The 24,341-nt window shown below is 34.0% G+C and overlaps 1 protein-coding gene across 1 annotated transcript; it reads right to left on the minus strand.

The window, feature by feature from the left end:
- Nucleotides 1–980: 980 nt before the first annotated feature.
- Nucleotides 981–23,338, minus strand: CALB1 (calbindin 1). Its single transcript, XM_004283227.3, has 11 exons — nucleotides 23,040–23,338; nucleotides 22,470–22,546; nucleotides 18,557–18,631; nucleotides 10,259–10,342; nucleotides 10,089–10,145; nucleotides 6,830–6,907; nucleotides 4,292–4,347; nucleotides 4,163–4,202; nucleotides 3,980–4,033; nucleotides 3,003–3,074; nucleotides 981–2,659 (listed from the first exon to the last, which is right to left on the minus strand). The coding sequence occupies exons 1-11, from the start codon at nucleotides 23,116–23,118 to the stop codon at nucleotides 2,546–2,548; spliced, it is 786 nt and encodes a 261-aa protein (XP_004283275.1). The 5' UTR covers nucleotides 23,119–23,338; the 3' UTR covers nucleotides 981–2,545.
- Nucleotides 23,339–24,341: the final 1,003 nt, after the last annotated feature.

Here is a 24,341-nt window from a genome sequence, read left to right on the forward strand (position 1 = left end):
CTCTCCTTGTCCTCCATATACCGGGGCCAGTTTCAGATTTCACCTGGGGAACTCTCAAGGTTGTGAGCCAACATAAATATCTTCTCACACTCTGATGTTTGGTTTTTCAAACTACAAACAAATTTACTCTCTTAATAGTATATTTTTGGGAACAGAATTCTTAATTTTAATAGAGTCCAATTTCTCAATCTGTTTTTTCATAATTGGTTAAGGAATTTTTCCATGCATGAGGTATTAGAGATACTCTCTTGTCTGCATATACTTCCCATTTATGTTTAATAATATACTTGGAATGAATTTTGTGATATGAGGTAGGCATTATATAAGCTATCTTCCATTTGCCCTTTCAGATTCATCTTCCATTCTTCATTCTGTTCTCTGCTCCAGGGGGCTGGCCTGTCACTCATATGTAATTGTGACTGATTTAGCTGAGTTATAAGAATTTCTTTTCCTGGTAGTGCTCGGGAGTTAAAGTCCACCATGATAGGCCAGGTGCTGGATTCGTTGCCATTACTACTATAAGCACTCTAGGAAGTTCCCTCAGATATACTCCTATCAGACTTTTTCTTGTTGCTTTTCTTTCTTTTTCCATGCTATTATTGTAAGCGTACCAAACCTGGTCTAGTTATGGAGTATACTTTATAATGGATAGTTGTTTTCCTACAGATGAAATGTAGGAAAATTCTATATATTCTTCCTATTCCTCTGGAGAACATCTTTCATACAGAAATATTTGATTATGTCTGTTGGGCAAAGAGCTACAAATATTTGGATTTTTTGAGATTTCTTTGTAAATCTTAATGCCATAACACATATTAATTCAATGAGGCATCCAATAATGCACTGAGTCAGGCAGGTTTACATTTATTTAGGTTTCCTAGGCTGTATTAATTTCAGTAACCTACACTTCCCCTGAATTGATCATGGGCTACGTAGTCACTGACTTTTTGAGGAAGAAAACAAATATACAAGATTATTAGAGTTATTTTCCTTTTTATTTATTCTTAGTAGTTAAATTCAGCCTAAGGTCAGTGCTTCCATTCACACACTAGAAGTAAAGCCAGTCTACTACTGCCATCATATGAGAAATTTTATTTTTTGGCAATCTCTTTTCTGTTCATTCTTTGGGGAAAGAGAGACCTCACTTTTTTGTTATTTATATGAATTGAGAAAATCAGTGCAGAATTTATAGAATGGGGACATTCAAAGTGACCCAGAACCATTAACTCTTCGGCAGTAACTTTATAAATTTCAAAGAGACACATCTCTCATAGTTCCCTGCTTCACATCAAAAAATGAGAAATCGCCAACCATAACATGTCAACTATAACCAGTATAGTGTATTCTAGCTACAAATATATGAAATTATGACTTGGATGTGGGTCAAAAGAATGTTTTAGAGTCACCCTTGCTACATAAGATAAATGATTGCATTAGCATTTCTCCTGAGATGTTCTTTTTAACTCATTTGAAACTATTCGCAGATAGAAATAGAACTATTTTGAATGCTGATCTCAACATGAAATATAAAATTCACAGAATACACAAAATTATTGATGATATAACATTCAACAATCAGGGTGCTATGAATTTTAAATTAAAATTCAATTATGTAGTAAAAATAGAGTTGTTGTAGCTAGAAAAAAAAAAAAAATTTCAGAGGCAGCAGTTACCCTTGGTGGAAATGAACAGTTCTACATAAAAAGAAAATCCAGAAAGAATGCAAACTAAACACCAGGATACCTGATATATATAATTTAATCAGATAGTACATAGACTGTGACATAAAAACAGCAGTTTACTAGAATAATTATAGTCTGCAACACATGAAAACTGTTTAGAAAATGGGTTAAGGTCATACTCTGACAGTAGACTCGGAAATACAAATGTAGAAGAAGACAGATTTATGCATTGTCTGGTGCTGCCTTTCCTTGTCATCAAATCAACTTGAACCAATAGATTGGTGTGGATTCAAGCAATAGGTGTGTTGTTGGTTAATTGACTAAATCTTGCCTAGTGAGACTGTTAACCACATAGAGCCATAGTTAACTAACGATTGATATTTTGGTATTTTAGATGCAAAAGCACATTTCTTCTAATTGGAAACACAGCTTAGAACTACTTTGTGGGGCAGATTTACAATTGTCTGAAATAAGAATGCTTGGCTTGTTATGTATAATTCCTCTATTCAGTGACAAATGCATTTACATATCAGAGACTAGGATTTTAGAGATTAATCCTGGTGGAGTTTTTAGGGAAATCTTACCCAACTATATTTATGGAAGCAAGAATATGTTAGATTATTTTATTTTAATTGGGTGTATTGACTGGCCTAAGCATAGACATTCTCCTTTTCAAATGTACAAAAAATGTACGTTACAAAGAGTATAGAAACAAACTGAAAAGAGTGTGCCACACATCCTGGATAATTATCTATATGCAGTTAAATTTACAGATACAAAACAAAATACAGCCTACTCCCTTATAGTGCACAGTTATTTTTTAGATACAATGTACTGCTAGTAAGTGGTCATGGGCATCAACTCTAGTTGTCCCCAGCAGAGAGAATAAGAGCAAGATCCGTTCGGTACAGCTTCCCTCCATCCGATAAAGCCATTATGCTTTTCTTGTACATTGGAATATTATTAATATCCAGATCCTATATAGAACATAGAATGTATTATAATCCAGTTAAACATGGAAGTGAATTAACCACTGTCAAGTGATAAAATGTGAGATGAAACTGCTTGTTACATCAATCCATCAAGAAAAGAGCTGGATTAAATTCTTGTACAAATGTGGATAAATCACAAGGTTGTTTTTGAAATCTATTTATCACAGTTAAACACTGATTCAGGCTAGTACCAAATCAGGTTAAGAACTGAAATCTACTTCTGCTCCTCTATAAATTTTTAAAGTAGATTCTCCAAAATGGATGTGAGGTTGCTTCTAGATGGATCCATCAAGTCTGCTTAAGAAGTGTGGCAAGGTAACTAGATTACCTGTTTATTTTTCTCACATAGGTCCTTCAGTAAAGCATCCAGTTCATTTTCATCTATGTATCCATTGCCATCCTAAGGGAGGAATAATAAAACAGTATATAAGCAAACTCATCCATAATAATGGAGAATGTAGTAAATTGGAAATAATTGAAATCCTCAGAAAATCTTCCTACTGCAAACTTGGCAGATATTCTAACCTCTTAGGTCAGGCACTCAAATTTTTAACTGTTCCCAAGTTCCAAAATAGATATGAATTCCCTCTCATTCAGCATCTTATATTTGTAAAATGCTTTGAAATTTTCAAAGTGATTTCACATTTAATATTTCACTTTATGTTAACAATATCACCACCTTCTGTTGAAGTAATTAATATTTTCATTAAATTTTTCATTAAATATTTTCATTAAAAATTTTCATTAAATATTTCAAATTTCAAATATTTTCATATGAGTGAGGACATAGGCTTGGGGAACCTATATTACTGGCTTGATGTCACATCAGGCAGTGGAAAGGCTGTACTAGAGCCTGCAGAGGACTGATTTGGTCCAGGAGTAGAGAAATTAGAAGAAACAAAACATGTTAACTAGTGACATCATACACAACCTTTCCTCACACACATGATCTTACCATACACTTAATGGGAGGATTCTGCTGGATATTTTCATTGGCTTAATCCTCATTCTACCCTGCAAAATGAGTATTATTATCTCTTGGTTACAAATGAGGAAACTGAGGATCAGAGGAGTTTGGTATTTATTCAAAGCCTCACAGGAGATAAATTGTTGCATGGGATTTGAATCAAATTTGTCTAATTCGGGATATAACATAACTCATTTCCCATGACAAGAATAAATTGGCTGAGTAATTTTAATAGCTCATGTTTCTTTTAATATAACCTTGAGTTTGAGGTTAACCCTTCCTGAGCATTTTCCAAATTTTTCTAAAGAATTAAATTATAGATAAGAAAAATTTTTTACCTGATCATATAACTCAAAAGCTTTATTGAACTCTTTCCCACACATTTTGACTCCCTAAATGATAGAGAAGAGAGCAAAGATTAAAATGCAACTATTATATTCCATCATGTTTCCCTTGGCAAATATCCCACATTCTAACCTTTTGAGAAAAATGTTATTTATGGTAGAGAAAAAGAGAAATACCTGAAATTTAAGAAGAAAATTCTCCTGCACTGGCAGTAACCTTTTGAGAGAAAAACATTATATTAATACATTAGATTTTTGACAAGGATCAGCTTTTTATAATAATATTTGCATAGTTCCTAAACTCACCTGGCCATCTCAGTTAATTCCAGCTTCCCATCATTATTTGAATCAAACAATTTCAGCTGAAAGACAGAATGCATTACTGTAGCCATTGAAGAATTATTTATTGCATTAAGGAGAAGGAAATTCAAAATAAAGCAGTTTGAGTTATCAATTACCTATATAGACAGCAGAATTCTAGAAACTAGCATCTATTAAACTTTCAGTGCAAAATTTCTATTCTATGACCTGTGCCAATTGCCAAAATTTACCAGAACAATATAGAATAGTCAGAGTAATAGTGATCTTAGGCTAGGCTTCTGGAACATAATCATTTATTTTTCTTGCAAATATGTGTTTATATGTATCAAGATGTGGGATAGATGGTGTTTGGCAGTACATAGCACATCCTGAAACTTTCCAAATAATAGTATGAAAATTAATATTTAATTTGTTTCTCTCTTTTAGAGCATCAAAGAGTACAATCAGAATAAGCAGATAATATGAATAAATCCTCAGAGAACAAATTTTTGAGTAAGTTTGAATTGTTTTATTTTGCCTTGGGTACTAGGTACTCAATAAAGCTCCTTACTTCCCCATTGCACTTACATACACATCATATACCAAGACACAGCCAGGTATAAACACATTCATACCCATATTTGGGAAGCATTCACATTTTAGAAAGTTGCAACTACTGTTCTAATATTTTATACAGAAGGACTACATATAAAACAAAATATATAAAATATGTGAGAAAGTGGCATTATTTTTGTTTTTAAAGAAAGGAGTGTGATCATAAGGGATATAGGTTTGATGAGGTCTCTTTAGGGAAAAAAAGAAGGGCATTCTGTGGTCTGAGATGTTCTAACAATCCTTTGTAGGAGGTAGATTTTTTCAGGATCTGTTACTAATGCAACATTTTATAGTCCATTGACTATAAAAGTTCTAAATTGTCACAGTGTCTGCCAAGATACTGGACACCAGATCACACAGTTTAGTGTCCACAGGGAAATATTTCCCTACAAATATATTTAAATTTTAATTAGTTCTTGATTAATCTGCTTCCTGGATTTGAGCTTGTTTATGACATTTAACCAGATAGGCCAGGCCAATTCAACAGGGGGAAAACTCCCATCTGAGTGGTTTTAAAAAGGCTGCTTCAAATTTCTACTTGGAAAGGAGTCTTTAAGTAGACATCCTTTAAGACTGGCGCAAAACAGAAAATTGATAAATGTAGGTTATTGTCCATTTCCCAAAAGTTATTCAGAGTGTAGATCTGCCCATTGTAACACGTGTATGTTAGTGCTGTGGTAAGTGGCAATGTAATGAGGAATTAAAGAGGACACTTCCTTACAGTGAAAACTTTTTGATTGCTTTGAAACTAAAGATTAGTCCCACTTTATAATAAATATCACTGTATAATGAATAGGGCAATAGTAAAGTTCTAGTGGGTTTTTTTCCCCCACATAAAAGTAGGCTGACAGGCTGAAAGTAAACTTCAGTTACATCAAATATGATCAAACTCTTTATAAAATTATTTCTCAGGAAAAAATTCGAACTCCTTTATTGGTCTAAAATAACATAATTGTTATAATAGGCACTTATGTTTTACAAGTTATTTATATCAATGAGGTAAGAATTCACTGTACATTTATAGTACTTAAAGTGTGTATAAATATATGTACTGATCTGGATAATTTAAAACTGTCTGAATTTCAAGAATTAAACAATTAAAATAATGTTGCCAAAATATTGGGCCATGGCTTAATCAGTTTGGCAAAGGCTTTTTCCTCATAGTCCTAATGCTGTGAATCAAAATGAACAAATTTTACCCACTTGGAAGTTAATTAACTTCATGGACATTGTATTATTTTATCTGGAATTTTATAAATTTATTCATTCATTCTTCAAACATTAAGTGCTTATGTGTAAAGCAGTTTTCTTCACTCTATTATCAATATTCTAAAATAGTTTTTGGTTATACTATTTACCATAGCATCAAGCTCAGGGTGTATTTGGACTTCCTCACCCAAAGCACCAAGACAATATTCCAAAATAACAAGAATCAAAAGAAAGAAGGAAGAAATATCCATTTTTAGTCACTCAATGAATAAGGTAGCCAGAAGTTTTCTTTAAACTCTAACAAAATCAATGATTTCCTAAGACATGATAAAAATGGATTCAGAATCTCTATAATAAATGAGTTTTTGGTGATATAATTTATATATCTATAATGTAACTTACATATATATGTGATATAATTATACTGGCTTGTAAGAAAAACAAGTGATATTTTGATAGATGAAAATTACCTACCTCCACAAGAAAGGAAATGCTCATATGCTGAGCCTTAAAGCCAGCCTTACAATACACTTGTAGCATTCAGCCTTACAAGGTACAAGCATCCCTAGGTATTTCACTTTTGAAGTGAAATGATACCTATGTGCATGTGATGCCCACACCATGGCTTGTTTATTTCATCCTGTGTAGACTTGGGAATTAGCCAGAACACAGTAATATTTCATAGGCTCTTGGCTGTAGTCTTTTCAAGATCAGTCTTACCATTAGGTCTGTATACTCAGCTAGTTTTTTATCATCAACAGTCTTGTTTGCTTTTTCCAGCAGGTCCTTTAGAAAGTTCTGTTAAGACAAAAAAGTCAGATAAATTTCATCAGTAACAAACAATCTGCTTTCATTTCAGCCTGCCTTGAAATGGAACACCCCAGGAATACAAGGGAAGTCTCTTTTTGAGGGTAGAACCGGGTAACGGGAGGAGCTTAGAAGGGAGGTACTCTTGGCGTTCCAGCAGTCCTCTTTGACTGAAAACTGATTTGTCACAGTCTGCTATGCTATGCTATGCTTTTATGATTTCAATTAAAGAAGTATCTGGATTGTACACCATGTAGGAATCAGAGTAAAGACTTGTAAAACCAGCCAGCCCAATGGATGCATTTCTACCTAATGCTATCTTCACAAATACTCATGTAACTCTTCTCCAAGAAACAAGAAACACAAGGGACCCCCTTAAACCTTTGTAAGATATGTGAACAATTATCAGTAAAGAAGGTGGAGACCTACCCTTAATTTCAAGTGCATTTTCTGCCCTCACAAGCTGTATTTCCACATCAGTTTATAGCCAATATGAAGTACATTTCACCAGAGGGCTTTTAGGCTTGATGCGGTACAAATCACCTTGGTTAGAATGTTTCAGCTGACTGTTCAAACTAAAACAGTTGGCTGCAGATGTTACCTAATCTTTGAAGGATATATGAATCACATCAAAGTAGAGATTAATGTGGGAAGGATGAAAAAAGATGATTATTAATTTGACAGTTGAAGTTTAGGAGTGAATTTAATTTTTTTTACCAGAGAAATAAATTAAAGCTTTACAAAAACTTGCCATATAAATGACAGTGTAAGTACTTAATATAAAAAGTCTTTCATTTTGTCTAGTGCTGTTCATTTGCAACTTCTTTATTTGTTCAGAAAATGAATTAATGCAATTATGGAAAACTGAGCAGATATTATGTCCAAACATTATTGAAGGGTTGGGTTTCTTCAGTTTTTCAGTTATCTCCCTCCCAGATTTTCTAGCTCTGCTGAGCTGATTTAACTTCATTATTTTCAAGGAAGGAGACCTTTTTCTTGGTTTGATAAATTTAATTTCACTTCAAACATTCCACTTCAAATTCAAAGTAAAGCATGGAAAATTCAAAGTTATCTGTTGGGGGGTGAATTTTACTTTTGAACCATATGAGGCTTTTGTCAGAGACTAATTGGGTTAAAAATCCTCATCAGAGACTAAAATGGTGGTCACAAAAATAGCCTGGGAGAAACCTCGGGATGCTGAGATTCAAAGTCGTGTCTGAGAGCAAGCAATGTTTTACTCTATTACGGATCTTAAAATTAGCTTTCTTGAAAGATCCATTAAAAAAGAATGCCAACTTATCTTCAAAATTCCCCAGAGAGGAGTACTTCTATTTAGAATCTCTTCTGAGAATAAAATTTAGAATAAAGAAGGCCAGTATTGGAAATGAGCTAAAGTTTCATTATGAACTTGAAATGATTTTTGGAAGATTTTTTTTGGTCCAATAGAATAAAAACACAATAGTTTAACTGTCACCTTGTGGGTAACCTTGTGGGTTGCTGAGTTGCAAATTTGTGAAAGACATTGTTTTTGGTGATTTCACATGAAAAATGTTTACATTTCTAAGTGTTTTTATTTTTTAAGATGTTATTACTATTATTTCCCTTTCTTAAAAATTTTTAAAGAAATTTAAAAATATTAGTTTTTTGGCTGTGCCACGAGGCATGTGGGATCTTAGTTCCCCTATCAGGGATTGAACCCATGTCCCCTGCAGTGGAAGCGTGAAGTCTTAACCACTGGAGGGCCAGGGAAGTCCCTGTAAGTGTTTTTAGTTAAATATGTTTTAGCAATTTTGCAGTGGTACAAATATATGTAACTCAAACCATGTTAAACTATGACCAGGAAACTGTGTTTGATATTCATGTTTCCCTACATAATAGCAGAAGAGGTAGCTCTTGATGACTGAAGCTTGAAAATGTTTGGCCTTGTGGGGAAAAAAAAATATTATTATCATTATCAGATATTCTGTGTCCAAAACCAGGTTCTTTTCCCAGGCAGTTGTGTACTCTTTAAAAATTATCTAATCTCTCTGAATTTCAGTTTCTCTGTTTGTATAATGGGAATTATAATACCTCCCTTGTAACTTTTCTGTGAGCATTAAATGTTAAAATATATTTTAGGCATCTAGTACTATGCCTGCCACATAGTAGGTGCTCAGTAATTATTAATTTGCTTCCCTTTTAGTCACTCTATACCATGAAGATAGAGAAAATAGTCTTCCAGACTGAGAAGTATTGAGGTCAATTTAAAGAAATGAGAGAAAGATGCTTCTATATTTCTGAAGGTTAGTAAATTATTGAGTTCATGAATAATATAATTTATACTGTGCCTGTATTTCACAAAATCTTCCATGTGCAACATCTTACTTGATCTTCACAATAAATCTGAAAGGAAGGTATTATTACCCCCACATAAAAGATGAAATAAATCAGGCAGAATGATATAGAGATTTGTCCAGAGGTAAGACTTGATTTCAGACCTCTTTGCCTTTTCCTTCATATCTTCTTCCTCCCCCACCAGCTCTTATATACATCTGTGAGATATGAATTGATAAATTCAGTTTCAAAGTTGCAGTTTTTCGGAAGTTTGATTATATTAGGACTTTGTTTTTATTGCTGTTACTGAGAGGCAGTAAGCTAGGGGTCTTGGAAACAGACGAGTTTAAAGATCACAGTTCTATGTCTTATTTCTGTGTAGCCTTCAGTACATCACTTAACTTCTCTTAACTTTTTCCTCACTGGGGTAATACTAATCTCAAAGAACTCACGTGAAGATTAAATGTGTGTAAAGCACCTGGCATACAGTAGGTGTCCAATAATTGTTTATCTTGAAAGAGAAATCTATTTATATAGCTGTTTCATTTATAAAATAAAATGCCAAATTTTAATGAAAATAACCAACTTATTTGGCTTAGTATATCATTATCTATCTATCAGCTACCTCATATAACAATTTGTATGTACCACAGAGAATGCTAATTTTACATTGCTGAACAGAATTTCAAGAAGTACTTGAAGTCTCTTTTTTGATCTGGTTCTTTATTAACAATTGGAAGAGTGGGTGAAAATGCGCCATTGCTCAACATTAGTTTCTTTTGTGGGAGGCTTTTTAAAAAGCTACAAAGTTCATAATTATATTTGACAGGAAAAAACTTACATGTTTTTACTTGCTTACCTTAAGCTCCTCAGTTTCTATGAAGCCACTGTGATCAGTATCATATTTTCTCCATGTCTGTAAATTATTTTGGATAAGGAAAACCAAATATATTAAAAAAAAAAGGCAGCCATTTTCCTATTTTAAGTAGCTTTCTGAAAACATCATTCAGTGACAGAGCTTTCTTATACCTTCATGAATTCCTCACAGGACTTCAGCTGCTGGCATCGGAAGAGCAGCAGGAAGTTCTCTTCTGTGGGTAATACATGAGCCAACTAGAAAAGATTTAAAAAGTTGTTGTAAGGAGCTTGAAAGCAAGTCTCTCACATTTCCTGCTCTTAGGTTTTCTTAACATAGTTTTATTACCTAGAAAACTAGGAAAGGAAAAACATTATAATCGATTTTCCCTTTCTGATACTTTGCCCCTACAACGTGCCATTGTGTTTTCCAGTGCTTGGGTGTCCTTGAGTGACTGGTTCTCTGGTCTGGGAGATGACCACAGCAAGCATGCATAGGAAGCTCAGATAGGGATTATTTGACCAATTCTCATCTGCTAGACATAGAAGCAGGCTCATCCTGGTGGCTTGACCCCTTCATCTTTTCTGTGCCACAGATCTGGTCTTGTTCCTCTCAGGGAACACAGAATGGCACACATGGAGACATACATTTCACGTAGAATAAAAGAAACTATGAGAAATATGAATGCAGTGGAAAGGATAGAAGGAAAAAATGCATTCCCAAGTCTGAGGAGAAAGCTTATTAAGAGATGCAAAGGAAAGGAAATTCAAGACAATTGTAAGACAGTGGAAAGAGAGATGGAAAAGACAATTCACAAAGAACAGTGGAAATTGACCAGTAATAGTGAATATCAGTTCTCAAATTTTTGGTTTCTGATAAAAGAACGTCTGCTGCTTGAGTCCAGGTCTTGAATTCTATTCGATGATCTCCATTTAGTGACCCTATTACATTTCTCCTTAGATCTCATTTCGTAACTTCAATGCTCATTTTTTTTTTTTCAGAAAGAAGGACTCCAGATCCCATTTTAAGATGAATATAATCTATCTATTGTGTGCAGGGAGGAAGGGAGCTGGATTGATGGCCTCACTGAAGGTATGGGTTCTATTCCTGGCTCAGTTGCTAATTAGCTGTGGTCCCCAGCAACTCCCTCGGCCATTTCTGGAACTTAGCACCCTCGTCACTAAAATAAGGAGTTGAAATAGAAACCAGTGTCTCTTAAACGTATTGGGTTCAAAATGACTTTGAGAATCTGTTAGAATCACTACATTTTCACCGTTAAAGAATGAACCTACAACACTATATTTCATCTAATTTCCAGAAGCTGATGAATCCCCTGAAGTACGGGCATGAACCCTCATCTCGGGATTTTAGACCAAGAATCTGCAGTCTAGATTAACCTTAAGTTCAGCATAAATGCCGAAAGTTCTACCAAATTATAGGAAATACTCTCACACTTCAAAAAAATGTTGTCCTTTTAGGTCCATTAAAAAATATAAAACTTAATATAAAATGTATCATTCTACCTTATAGGCAAGTAATCTCAGCTTCTTTATGCCTGTATAATATGTCCTTTAACTTATCTTGTTTTTAGATCTTTGAAATAATATCTCAATTTAGAATCATTCAGTTTATAGGCACTAATAATGGGATGAAACTAAGAGACAGGGCCAGACATCTTATTAGGATGTTTAGTATGACTCAGAAAACATTTTCTTATTTATTTTGAGACAAAGGTCACTAGTTTGGTTGTGCATTAATGCAAGCATTTATTTAGGAAACAGGAAATAGCCAATGCCAACTCTCTATTTATTGGTATGTAACTTGTCAGATACCACTTTGTAAGTTTTTGGTGGACCTCCCCATAGACTATCCATTTCAGGAGGGCAAAGTCTATTCTTTGTCTGCATCCTCTGAATACTCAGTGTGGTGCTCAATGTTAGGTGCCTGACATAAATGTTTGGAATTGGTTGATAATTTTACTTCATTAAAAATACCTACTTAATATGATTTGTAGTGAGCATTTTTTTCCATCTTCATTGCAATTTTCTATATTGCTTGGATTTTCCTAATTATTGTGTGTTGTTTTGAACAAAAATAATAATTTTTCTTAAAAAATTCTATTTACCAAAATCCACCAAATATATAAAAACAGAAAAAATAAAAGAATGAGCTAGTAAGCAATGACCACATGTAAAATTAGGGAAATTTTAACCATCTTTGTTTCAAAAATTAAACTTCATATAACTTTCATAAAGTTCAGAGGTCTCTAGAATGTCAAATATAGAGATGGTAAAATTGCTCTTCATGTAGTATAAATATATATCTCTTTGCCCATGCCATTTTGGTTCTAGTTGGTTTAATTATAAGAAAATACACATTATATCTACATGCAAAATAGTCAACCTTTTAATTTAATTGAACTGTTAATGTTAAACTGAATACAGTGCTGTCCTATTTTACAGACATTAGAAATGAGTTTTAAACACATAAAACATTGTAATAAGACAACTAGTCACTAAGAAAGAAGCAGTGAATATGTGTGGATAGGATGTGACTATTAGTGAACATTAAGAAATCATCTTTTGTGTGTTTTTTGTTTTGTTTTTGCTTTTTGGTGGGATTTTTTTTGGCCACACCATGTGGTTTGTGGGATCTTAGTTCCCAGACCAGGGATTGAATCTGGGTCCTTGTCAGTGAAAGTGCCTAATCCTAACTACTGGATGGCTAGGGAATTCCCCAAATCATCTTTTTCAAGGTGTGTTTCACAATGCATATGAATTAATATTCAAGTTTCAGAGCTGGTGCAGTAACTTTCCAACTGTTGACTCTAAGACCATATTGACAAAGTACCTGAGGTCTTTTATAGAAGCTGTTAAGTAGGGCTGCTTTTGTCTCTGTTTTGCTAAATCACTGTTGTCCGTAGTAGTATCCAGTACTACCTGTTCCAAGATTATTGGTGATTTCTTAGTTCTTGGGCTACCTACCTGCTTTTTTATAAACTCTCAAAACTTTATTATGGGTTAGAGAAGAGAGTGGAGAAAAGCAAGGGAATAAGTGGCAGGCAGATAACTGTGGCTGCCACAGGAGAATCTCTCAAAGCTTCATTTATGAAGCTTGTCGCTTGTTGCTTGTCACTGAGAGTGGGGAAGCAAAAATTTCTACTTGCCTGTCTTCCCTATCACTCTATATACATCTTGAGGAAAGGGTCTGTCTTAATTACTGTTTCTTTGCCTGGCACCTGCAAAAATTTCAGTAAATATTTTACTCAACCAACGAATGAAGGCAATTGACTAGGGTCAGCATAGGCTTCCAATAAATGGAAATAAAGCTCCTTTGGAGATAATTCAAATAACTTATTACTGAGTTGTGGATAGGGGTTGGGGTGGTCACTGTGATATGACATCCAGAGCTCTCTTTAGGTGCTAGGAGTGTTGCTATGGTCTCAACTCCCAGGTCTCTTTGGGAGATTACCCGGGCTGAAGAGAGCTATGTTCCCCAAGGAAGCTGAATTCTATGACTGATGCGTATGGGGATATAAAACCTAGCCCTCTCATGAAAACTTGGGACATCTCTGAAGGCTCATCCCAGTTCAGAGCTCACTGTACGGTCAACTGAAGTTGAGACTATATCACAGCCCAAAGTCTCCCTCTGCCCAGCCCTGTTCTTTTCATTTACCTTCCACAGGTATTAATCCCAAGAGCACTTCCTAATAAACTTCCTCATTGCTTTTCTTCAACTCAGATATGCTCCCCAAGGAACTCAACCTGTCCCATGACAGGGATCTTTACCGTCTGTCTTCTATTCCTAGGCATAAAATCGAGCCCTTGCCTGTGTTTTGGAGTAGGTTGAAATCCCTTGTTATGGCTCATGTGGCTATGATTCAGAACCTACTAGGCACTGTGCTGGATGCTGGAGATTCGTAGTCACCGATAGTAAGAACTTTACAGGAAGGCAGATAAGTTCAAAAAAAGTTTTTTTCAGACAGTTTCAAAGCAACATGCTAGGTGCTGGGAGAGTACACATGAAGTAACTTTACTAGAAATATAAGTGACTGAGCTATATCTTTTAAAGCACACATGAGGCATAACTTTTGAAGACAATCTTGGTGCATGTTAGCTTCCTTCAACACATATTAGTAAAACATTCACTTTTTTGGTTTGGGAACCAAAGAAATATTTTTCTAGCCAATGAGAAGTGAGTCCAGGAAACCTGGAAATTTGAAAGGCAAATAATCTTTTTGTACAAATTAAAGACTGGTGGAATTTAATAATTTGAATTTGACAAGTTATAAAAATGGGAAAAAGATTGACATTCAGAAAAATGGTATAGATTTTCCAATGAAATATTTTTATTTTTAATAATAATAGCAAATACATTTATTGAGTTTTTACAGTGTGCCAGAGTTTATCTATTTGTTTGACATGTATTATCACATTTGATGTTGATACTCATATGTCACCCCTGTTCACAGCCAAGGAAACAGAGACTCAGAGAAGATAAACGGCCTGCTATCACACAGCTTATTTTGAAATCAGACAGTCTAACTTTTTTGATTTTGAGACCTTGTCCTTTTACCATCACCCTCCATTAAAATCGTCAGTCAAAAAGTTTTCTTAATAAACTGTTTTTAAAAATCTATCCAGAATGAACTTTTAAATCAGACTTTATTGTCAGTCATTTCCCCAAATTCTGAGGTAGAAAAGTAGTCTGCTATAAAAAAATTACATTTACTATGGTTAAACTCACGTGCTCAAATCCCACTATGGCTGAAAAGAAGGAAAGTCTAGAGAAGTGTCTGCTTCCCTGGGAGGGTTATTATAGTTTTAGGATTAAAATAGCTTGTAGATCTATTTTTCCAGTGGATGCACTGACCTGGACAAAGAGACACAATAGACTGGAGAGGTTGGTAGTTTCCCACATAGTTCCCAAGGGATCAGGTGAAAAGTTTGCAGATTTGGCATCCCGCTAAAGGAAATATCTATACTTAATGTGAGCACCAGAGAAGAAATTTCTATTATCTGTTAAATCATTCAGTCTCTCTCTTTAACTATTTTAATCAGTCTTCTCTGCAATAGAGCTATTAGTCTGAATAAATTTAGAACATTTTGACTGTCACGGTATTTGTTAAATTATCTCAGAATTTCAGTGCTCCTATTTTGAGTTTGTATCAACAATCTCTTTATTACCGAACTGTATTTGTGTGAATTTTAAAATCTCTTTGTAGACATAAAATTGAAAAGTTCACAAGAAAGCATATCTGTACATTACCCTTCTTTTTACATATTTTTACATATCTAGGTAGAAAAAGCATATTGTTGGAAAGTATCAGTCAACTTCATTAGAACAGAAGTTTGCAAATTAACCACTATATTTTCTAATCTTTTGAACGACACATTTCAATTACAGCCAAGTCAATTTGGCCTGTTTCCACCAGGAAAGTAGACTGCCACTTAAATACCGTTTGGTTTACTTTGATTAGATTTTGATGAGCCCATGTGTACACCTGCTAAGTGGGCAAAACAAGCAAATCTAACCCCTTTTTCCTTTGAACACTGAAGTGATGGTGTACTTGATGGGAGTTGATGGGAGTAAGTAGACTATTATATATTTTGGAAAACCTGGGTTTTTACATTCCTTCATAGCTGGCTGAGATTTGTGTATTTGTATTTCTTGTTATATATAGTATTTCTTAGCAAGTGATATATAAGTTGGAAAACAGAAAGGATGAAGTTTATTTAATACAACTTTCTGGTGACACTAGAGAGCACATTACAAATTCAGGCATTCCCCACTCTCCCTTTCTCCATTTTGTACATGTAATCTGTAGCTTTCAATTCCTTTTTTACAATGATTTTTTCAGAACCTCTCCTTTTTCTTGTCCCTCCTGCTTAAGCAGGCTAAGTACACAATCAACATGCATATGAACTACAGCAGCAATCTCTTCCCTGTTCTCCCATTCTCTCATTCTCACTTCTCCAAGTACTCACCCTCCCCACTTCCTTCTGTGTCTTGGCTGATAACTCAGATTAATGAAAAGAATTCTGGAATCAGAGTCAGACATAGGCCTGTATAAATGTTCTGTCACTCCCTGCCAGTGGGATCTTGGACACATCATTCAACCTTTCTGGGCTTCAGTTTCTTTATCCTTAAAATGAGAAATCTTGGCTAGTTTTTCCCACAGGTCCTATATGACAAAAAGTTCCCTGTCCTGGAATACTTAAACTTTCTAATTAATTCTTATGTGTCTCACTTCTCTCCCTTTAATCTCTTTCGGCTTCCACTGATCTGAAAGTTCTTCCCAAATTATGTTTCAAGCGGTTTGGTCAAATAACTTCTCTATACTTTGTACATCCCTGTTCAACCAGACTAAATTTAAGCCTTGCCATAAGTAATCAATGAACTGAAGCTTGCAAATATTTTCTTTTAATGCAGAAAATGTATGGATTATTAATTTTAAAAAAAGACTGAGTAATTTAAAGGAAAATGGCTGAAATTCTATTGAAGTCACAGGTTTCCTCAACTATAAATTAGATGCTCATTTTATATTTGTATTTATTTTATTTTGTTATAATGAGGATCAAGTGAGATCACATATTTGAAAACACTCTATAAATTGTGTAATGTATACAAATAAATGAAAATTCTTTTTCTTACTGTTATTGCTATAACAAGTTCCTCAAGTCTTCATTTCAGTCTTCATTAACTTCTTCATCCACTTCTGTTACCTATTTCTCTCTATCTTTCCTCATACAGAAATCTTTTCTTTCCTATAACAGTTTCTTTTCTCAAACTTCTGGGGAAATTTCTTGCATCAAACCTCTAGGAAAATGTATCTGCTAGTGACTCCTAGTCTCCCATCCAAATTAGACCTCAAATAATGCTTCATAAATGATTATACCATATCGTACACAGTAAAATATAGATTCAAAACAGATTCATCCTTCTCATCCTTTTAAAAATGTAGAATCCATGTGAATCAGATACATGCTTTTTGTGCTACTGTTACAACCCAGTATCACTGAAGGAATTAAAATAAATAGCTGAGCCCACTGGAGTTCTTAAAGGTGAAATACTTTAAATACAAGATGACAGTCTTTCCTCTGCTAGAATTATAAAGTATGCCAAACTCTGAAATAGCCACATCTATAATTTCACTGATTTTAGAATTTCCACTTGTTTTGAATAATTAGATTTATGTCATCTCATTTATGTTCATTTCAAAGTTATTTTCTTATCCTTGATGATTCATATCTTGATTAGTTGGCCTCTATGTCAGTCTATAAGTCCCATTACTATTAATTTATCTATTTATATAGTAATGAGTTACACATGGGCAAAGGGGAAAGTGTATACTCCAGGGAAATATTTTAATTACAAAGATAATAATAGTATGTTCTTCCTTAACTCTATTTGTGGTAGCTGTTTAAAAATAAGTGTATTTCACATTGACATCACAGGTGTCCTATAAGATCAATTATTTGAAAACCAGGTTAGTTCTCTGAATCAAAGGTAAATTATGACTAAATGTTGTTGACAGCCAGAATACTTCACAATCTAATACATTAAGAACATTATATAAATAACATAATTATGCCTGTATTTGGTATATTTTAAAATATGACCTTATTAATTTTTCTGGACAAAGTTGTTCACTCAACTTCTCTAATGGGTTGCAGAGTTAAAGAAAGTAGCTGAGACACTAGATTTTATAAAAGTAGAAGTAAGGGAAGCAACAGCTGTTTCACAAATCTGAGAATGCTGAAGAATTAATGTATAGTCAAAGTTTTGCCTCCTTGATTCATAGACAAAAAAAAAGTTGTCCTCAATGGGAAAAGTCATTGTCAAAAGATAAGATTTGACACCGAGAGTTTTAACTCTTAAAGACTCAAAAGAAATCTGTACCTATAACACACAAAATATTCACTGACTTTAGCTAAGTTCTTATGTTTTTATAAGGCCAACTGCTAATCTAAAATGGAATTTCAGAAACCAGCATGCAGCTTTTTGCCATGATATCATTTAGGGACTGCAAATACTTTATTTTATATTCTAACAGAAAAGTCTACACTGTTAAACAATAAGAAATACCAACGAACCATGTACTTGGTTGGTGTTTTATTGAACTGAATCTGGGTAATGTAATGGGATGGGTACTCATCCAGAAGTTAGGGACTTGAGCCTCTAACTGCACCAGTGCCAGCAAACAGTTAACATAGTCAAAGGCAAATCATTTCACTTCTCCAGGTCTTAGTTTCATAATGTATTAAATTTCAGTTTTGGATTATGCAAATTCTTAGGTTTCTTTAATTTCTGAGCAGTTTTTGATTTTATATTTCTGAACAAAAGATAATATGTTACTTAAGTAAAATAAACCTCTTGGAACAGGTCTTGCCATATCATGTTTGAGTTGAATACAACTCCAAAAATCTCATTTATTAAAACTATATGAGAACAATGCATAAGTTCCTTACCTCTACAATTCCTATTTTTCCATCATCTTTTTGCCCATACTGATCCACAAAAGTTTTCATCTCAGGTGATAACTCCTAAAATTATAAAAAAGCAGGTAAGAAGTTTTTTTTTTTTAAAAAAAAACCAAACAAACAGTATGCTTTTGATGGTGTAATAACTTGTTGTAAAGAAAAACTGGAATTAGAACCATTCAGAATTATGCATACTGATTAACTATTTTCATGAAAATTAAGATACAAGTGATATACAGTTTTTACTGGTTTCAAATGACATTATTATGTCTGAATCAATCACTATGATTTATCTTCTATTATTAGTTTTCAGAATATGTTATCCTTTGAGAATGTAGTCAGAATCATTCAGTTCATAACATTTAGTGAATTTAAATATAATGATCACTGTGAAAGTACTTTGACATTGCTTGCTTCAGGAAAATTTATTTTATATTGCTGCACTAATTGCCCTATAACATTTTATTTATTATAACATGTTTTATCCATGGAAGTTAAAAATATGTGTTTTCAGACAAGCAAATAATGTGAATGTTCAAGAGCAACTCATTTGTAAGCAAAGAATGTTTCCAGCATGGAAGTAGTTAGAAACATTCTTTGCTTACAAATTAAAAATCAGAAAAATATGTGTCAGATTAAAAAAAATAACTTGACCAATTTGCAATTTCAAATAAAATTCAAAGACAATACAGATGACCTTATTTTGGTCACTGACTGTATATGCTTAAGATCTTTGACTCCAAGGGTAATTTAGGGAGCAGTTTTCCAGTGTTTCCTTGTTTCCATTTTTTTTTTCCAAGATGATGTTCTCTCTCCCATTTAGTTATGTACATAAGACATGTTTAAGAGTGACAAAGTGAATGCTTTCATCTCATTTGACTTATTTTTTTCAATGTATTCTATTGCTTACATAATCTCTTCACATATTGCCAGATTAGAGAGCTCTGAACTGTAAACTAGTAACCTGAACATAGAACTAGTATTCAGGAAGTTGGATTTATACCCTTGGGTCTTCAACATAGCCCATTTAAAATAGCCCTCTTGCATTAACTGAAGCCTATGTAAAATAGGTCAGCCTTTATGAGTGTCCTATTCTGTGTCCTTGGAAAAGTAAATTAAGGTCTCAGTTTTTATCATAACTAACAAGATAGTGATATTATCTATCACACACATTTGCTCTAGGGATATAATTTGATGGCTATATTGAGGCTGAATATTATTATTACTAGTGTTACAAAATCCTGCTTTGGTTAAAAGTAAATATCTTTAGTAGAACTGAGGTAACAAATAGTAATTAAGCAATTTAATATAGACTTAAAAATCTCTTCCAATATGGATTAATTTCAACTTGTATTTATTAAAGTTTATTTATTTTATTACAGCAACAATTGTAAGAAAGTGAAAGTGGCAATAGTGTGACTATCAGTTATGTTCTTTACACATACCTTAAAGTAACAAAAAAGTGTAAAGTAAACTTAAAACAGTGTATACCTCTAGTCCAAATTTATGTTTTAAACAGTGTAAAACATAATGATAATGATAATAATAATAACAAATTAAAGCTTTATAAAAAAGAAATGCAAACTTAAAAACTATGTTTAGTGAAAAATGGTAGCTCTGAAAGTAGACTGGGTTGTTATATTTCATTAATGTTATATTCACCTATAGTTAATATTATTGAAATTTTTGAAATTTCACATTATTAATATGATAAGCCAAACAATGTTTCCATTAATACAGTAAACTCTGTTATCCTATTGCTAGAAATGCAAAGAAACTGGGTTTATAAGGTCAACCTTTAAGTTCTAAAAAAAAGAGAAGAAAAAATATAAAAGTAGATTTAGTACAATGGGGTCGGTAGTGAAATATTTGTCTACTACATGAATCTCTCAATCCATATCTTGATTTAGATTTTAACTATTCAAAGCCTATATTACATAATTCACAAAATATTCAATAATCAAGGTATTAAGCAACTTGATATAATCCTGTACCTGTGCTCAAATTTGGTATAATAATCTAATAATTACAGTTTCCAATATTCTAAAATTGGAACCTTGGCAGTAGAAAAAAATAATTAAGATCTAAAATCTTTAAAACTCTAACATGAAGTCACTGTTTGCAAAAAGTATAAATATTAAAATGGGAAGAGGAAAAGAAGTATCTGAAAACATGTATAGAGTTTCTAAATATCTGAATTTCTAAATGAAAATAAATATTAAAATTACTTCCAGAACAATTAAAATATAATCATTTAGCTGCTGGAAGCATCTTTCAAGGTTTTAATGAAAAATTTTATGTCAGGTAATGTTTTCCAACCAGATTTTTAAATATTTATATTTTTAAATGTGGAAGAAAATGTTTTATTAGTCAAAGGTACATAGAGCTATAATGATAGTATTGCATGAATTTATTTACATGGTAATGTATAAGGTGGGGGAAGGGAATGGAGAAAGTATATAAAACATTTTCAATTTTATTTGATCTCATCCTATTATACTTTCAAATTTATGTAATATTAAATCTGGGTAAAACAATTCCCAGAGTGTTATCTGGTTTTAAATCAATTTGATTTAAATCATTGGATTTTAGCAATTGATAGTTTTTTAATGCTTCATAATATATTTTAGTGTTCTCTGGGATTCTTTTGAATATGTTGTACAGAGATGTGTATCACACAATTTTCAATTTAGATAGAACAAAAAGGGAATTATTAGTAAATTGTATGTACAGATATATATAATATATGTGTACTATTATATATATAACTCAATTCTAGACGTGGTGATCTGCTAAAGGATTCACACACAGCTATATTTTCCTCTAAAGATATATATATATGTATAGTCTATAATGTAAAATCTCTAACGATAGTCAAAAAGACGAAAGATTGGTAACATCTCTCTAGCCCAAATCCAGCATTGCCTTCTGAAATGCAGTCTTACATAAACCGCAATAGATTAGTAAGATTCTTAACCTATTTCCCTCTATGTAATCATCTCATCTGTGTTTTAAAGCTGGGCATATTTTATTTTTATGCTGACAATATCTCTTCTTAACAGGTTAATTTATACCTAAAGGAAGTCATTCATAATTAGTAAAAATTGTCATTTGTTTAATTAACTAATGGCTTAAATTACAAATATAGCTTATTTTCAAAACACCACTAATTGCTTCTCATTAGAGTATCACTTTGCTTGTTTAAAATATGTGAAGGTCTTAAAATTACTTTTTACATCTCTAACTTTTGGTTTTCTCCTTCTCAACAGAAATGAATCCCCTTTTTGCTAAATTCCTTGCTCATTGCTATGTTGCAAAGTTGTACAACTTTCTCCCAGAGAGGAAGGTCAAGACAAGACATTTTCTCATCACTCCAACCACATCAACATTACAAGAATAATAATTGGCAATAGAATAAGAGATCCATAATCTGCAGATTTGTTTCCTGACCACCAAGGGGAAGAAATGTATTTCTACCCCCTTACAGGCTGTTAAAGAGAAGTTAAAGATTACCTAACTGAACTCAATCAAAGAGGTGGTGATCTGCTAAAAGATCTCACCCACACTTTCCTTTTAAGCACTATTAAAGAAAGTACAAGTATAGAATTTATATTCTAAAAGCTCTGATTTCATATTGTAAGGTTTTTTCCCTTTAAGGAATTTCTCTCTCTCTCTCTCTCTCTCTCTCTCTCTCTCTCCTTTCTCTCCCCCTCTCCCCCTTCCCCTTCCCCCTCTCCCTCTCCCTCCACAATTTGGAAAGGCGCCCTTTCTCCCCTTCTCAGTAAATAAATGTTTACATTCCTGGAAACCGTTTGATTTCGCTGGCTGTTTATGAGAATGCTAGAATATCTATTTATTTAAGGGCGAAGGTCCTTTTACTCCTTTGCAAACTTCAACCTACCAATCCAGCCTTCTTCCGCGCTTGCTGGAGCTCCTGAATCAAGTTCTGAAGCTCTTTTCCTTCCAGGTAACCACTTCCTGTAAAGACAAAGAGGCACCCAGGTGTCAGACATCTCATTCTGAGTTTCTTCCCCATTCAATTTCCACAACAGCTATTTGGCCACCGGAGAGGTTCTCTCTTGCCTCGATATTCATTAACCCGCAAAGGATACAGGCGCAGCAGTGCTCCCCTCCCGGCGTGTCAACATTTAGACCCACTAAGGGCAAAGGAGGTTGGTTGGGATGCTGAATGTAGCCGTAGAAACTTTGGGGGGCAGGGTCCCTAAATCCCCCCCCCCCTTTTTATGAGTACCATTCTTGGAGAATAAAAGTTTACGGTTTTGGGATAACATAGAAACAATACATAAACTTTAAAGTTAATGGTTGGCCGCCAAATGGAGAGATAAGATTAGGGAGGTGCGGGAAGAAGTGAAGAAAAGAAATGAGGGATAATCAGATCAGGAGCCTCAAGGAAGGGGAAAGGGAGGGAAAAGGCATGCACAAGGTTCTTCAAAAGAGAGAAGATAATCACCGTCAGCGTCGAAATGAAGCCAGATCTCGAAAAACTGTGAGGCTGTGATCACGGATGATTGCAGGTGGGATTCTGCCATTGTATAGCGGAGTGTGTGTCTGCGTGGAATATGCGTGTGTGAGTATGTCAGGGCGAAAGTGGGGTGAGAACCTCAGGGTGTGTGTGTGTGTGTGTGTGTGTGTGTGTGTGTGTGTGTGTGTGTGAAGAAGAAATCCTGGGCTGCTGGAGGAAGAAGGGCAGAGCGCAGGCGCTGCCAGGCGCTGTCCTCGGTGCTGTTAAGCTCTGGCGTTCCTCCGGAGTTCTCTCTCCACAGCCGGCACCCAGTTCTCAGTATTTATCTTGACAGTCGAGCCGGGCCACGCCTCCTCTTGCCTCCCATTCCTCAACCCCGCCTCTTGCTCGCACCAACCTTCTTCCCCTCCCTTCCAGTTTTCTCCTCTCCTCCCAGGAAATCTAGTTGGAGCAGTAGTTTTGAAGTGTAGAAAGCAGCGGGTGGTGGGAAATCCTTAGCTCAGAGACTGGATGCTGAAAACAGACTAATTTCCCTCCACATTCTTATGTCCAAAAGGTATCTTACTCCTGAATACTATAGTAAAACAACGTACATGAAGAGGTTTTGATTTTCAGATGGAGGAGGAAAGCTAATGATGGGTAGAACCACATAAATGATACTTATATTGTGTGTGTGTATGTGCATGATTTCTCCAAGATGTTTTAGTATTTGTTTGAACAAAGTCAGGTGAAAGTTTGGCAAATATTAGATTAATTTAATTAATGTATACAAGGAATATATTGATATCAATAACTACTCTATTTTGTGCTTGTGAGGACCATCACATGAATGTTTCTTAAGATGGTTTATATAAACAAGACTTGCCAACATGAGAAAGCAGGATTATGGTTTTTTTTTTTCAACCTGAAGCAGAATTGTAATTGGAAAGTGACAGAATTAAACTATAAAATCATAAAATGTTAGGAGAAGGAAGTAATCTTTAGGGATATTATGGTTTATCTCCTTTGGGTTTAGAAAGAATGAGCAAACTAAAAAAAGAGAAACCAAGGATCTGGTCCAAGTTCACACCTAGGTGAGTTAATGACTCAGCCAAGGCCCTGCTCAGTGGCTGGAACACACATATCTTTTCTTTTTGCTATGCCAAGCAAGTCCTGTTAAAAAATTTTTCAGAAACTGGAAGTTACCATCAGAGTTGGGGGGAAAAAAAACTAACTGAAAACTTTATGTATTTTAATACAATAAATAATATATTTAGATAATTTATTTACTTAAATACTTCTAAAATATTT

Source organism: Orcinus orca, chromosome 17 (assembly GCF_937001465.1).
Source record: "Orcinus orca chromosome 17, mOrcOrc1.1, whole genome shotgun sequence".
NCBI classification, from domain to species: Eukaryota; Metazoa; Chordata; class Mammalia; order Artiodactyla; family Delphinidae; genus Orcinus; species Orcinus orca.

Coding starts and splice junctions, on each gene's coding strand:
- CALB1 (XM_004283227.3), bottom strand. CDS start 23,118: ATGGCAGAATCCCACCTGCAATCATCCGTGATCACAGCCTCACAGTTT. Junction 18,632..22,469: donor CGCGGAAGAAGGCTGGATTG/GTAGGTTGAAGT, acceptor TTATAATTTTAG/GAGTTATCACCTGAGATGAA. Junction 10,343..18,556: donor GAAAAATAGGAATTGTAGAG/GTAAGGAACTTA, acceptor AATCTTTTCTAG/TTGGCTCATGTATTACCCAC.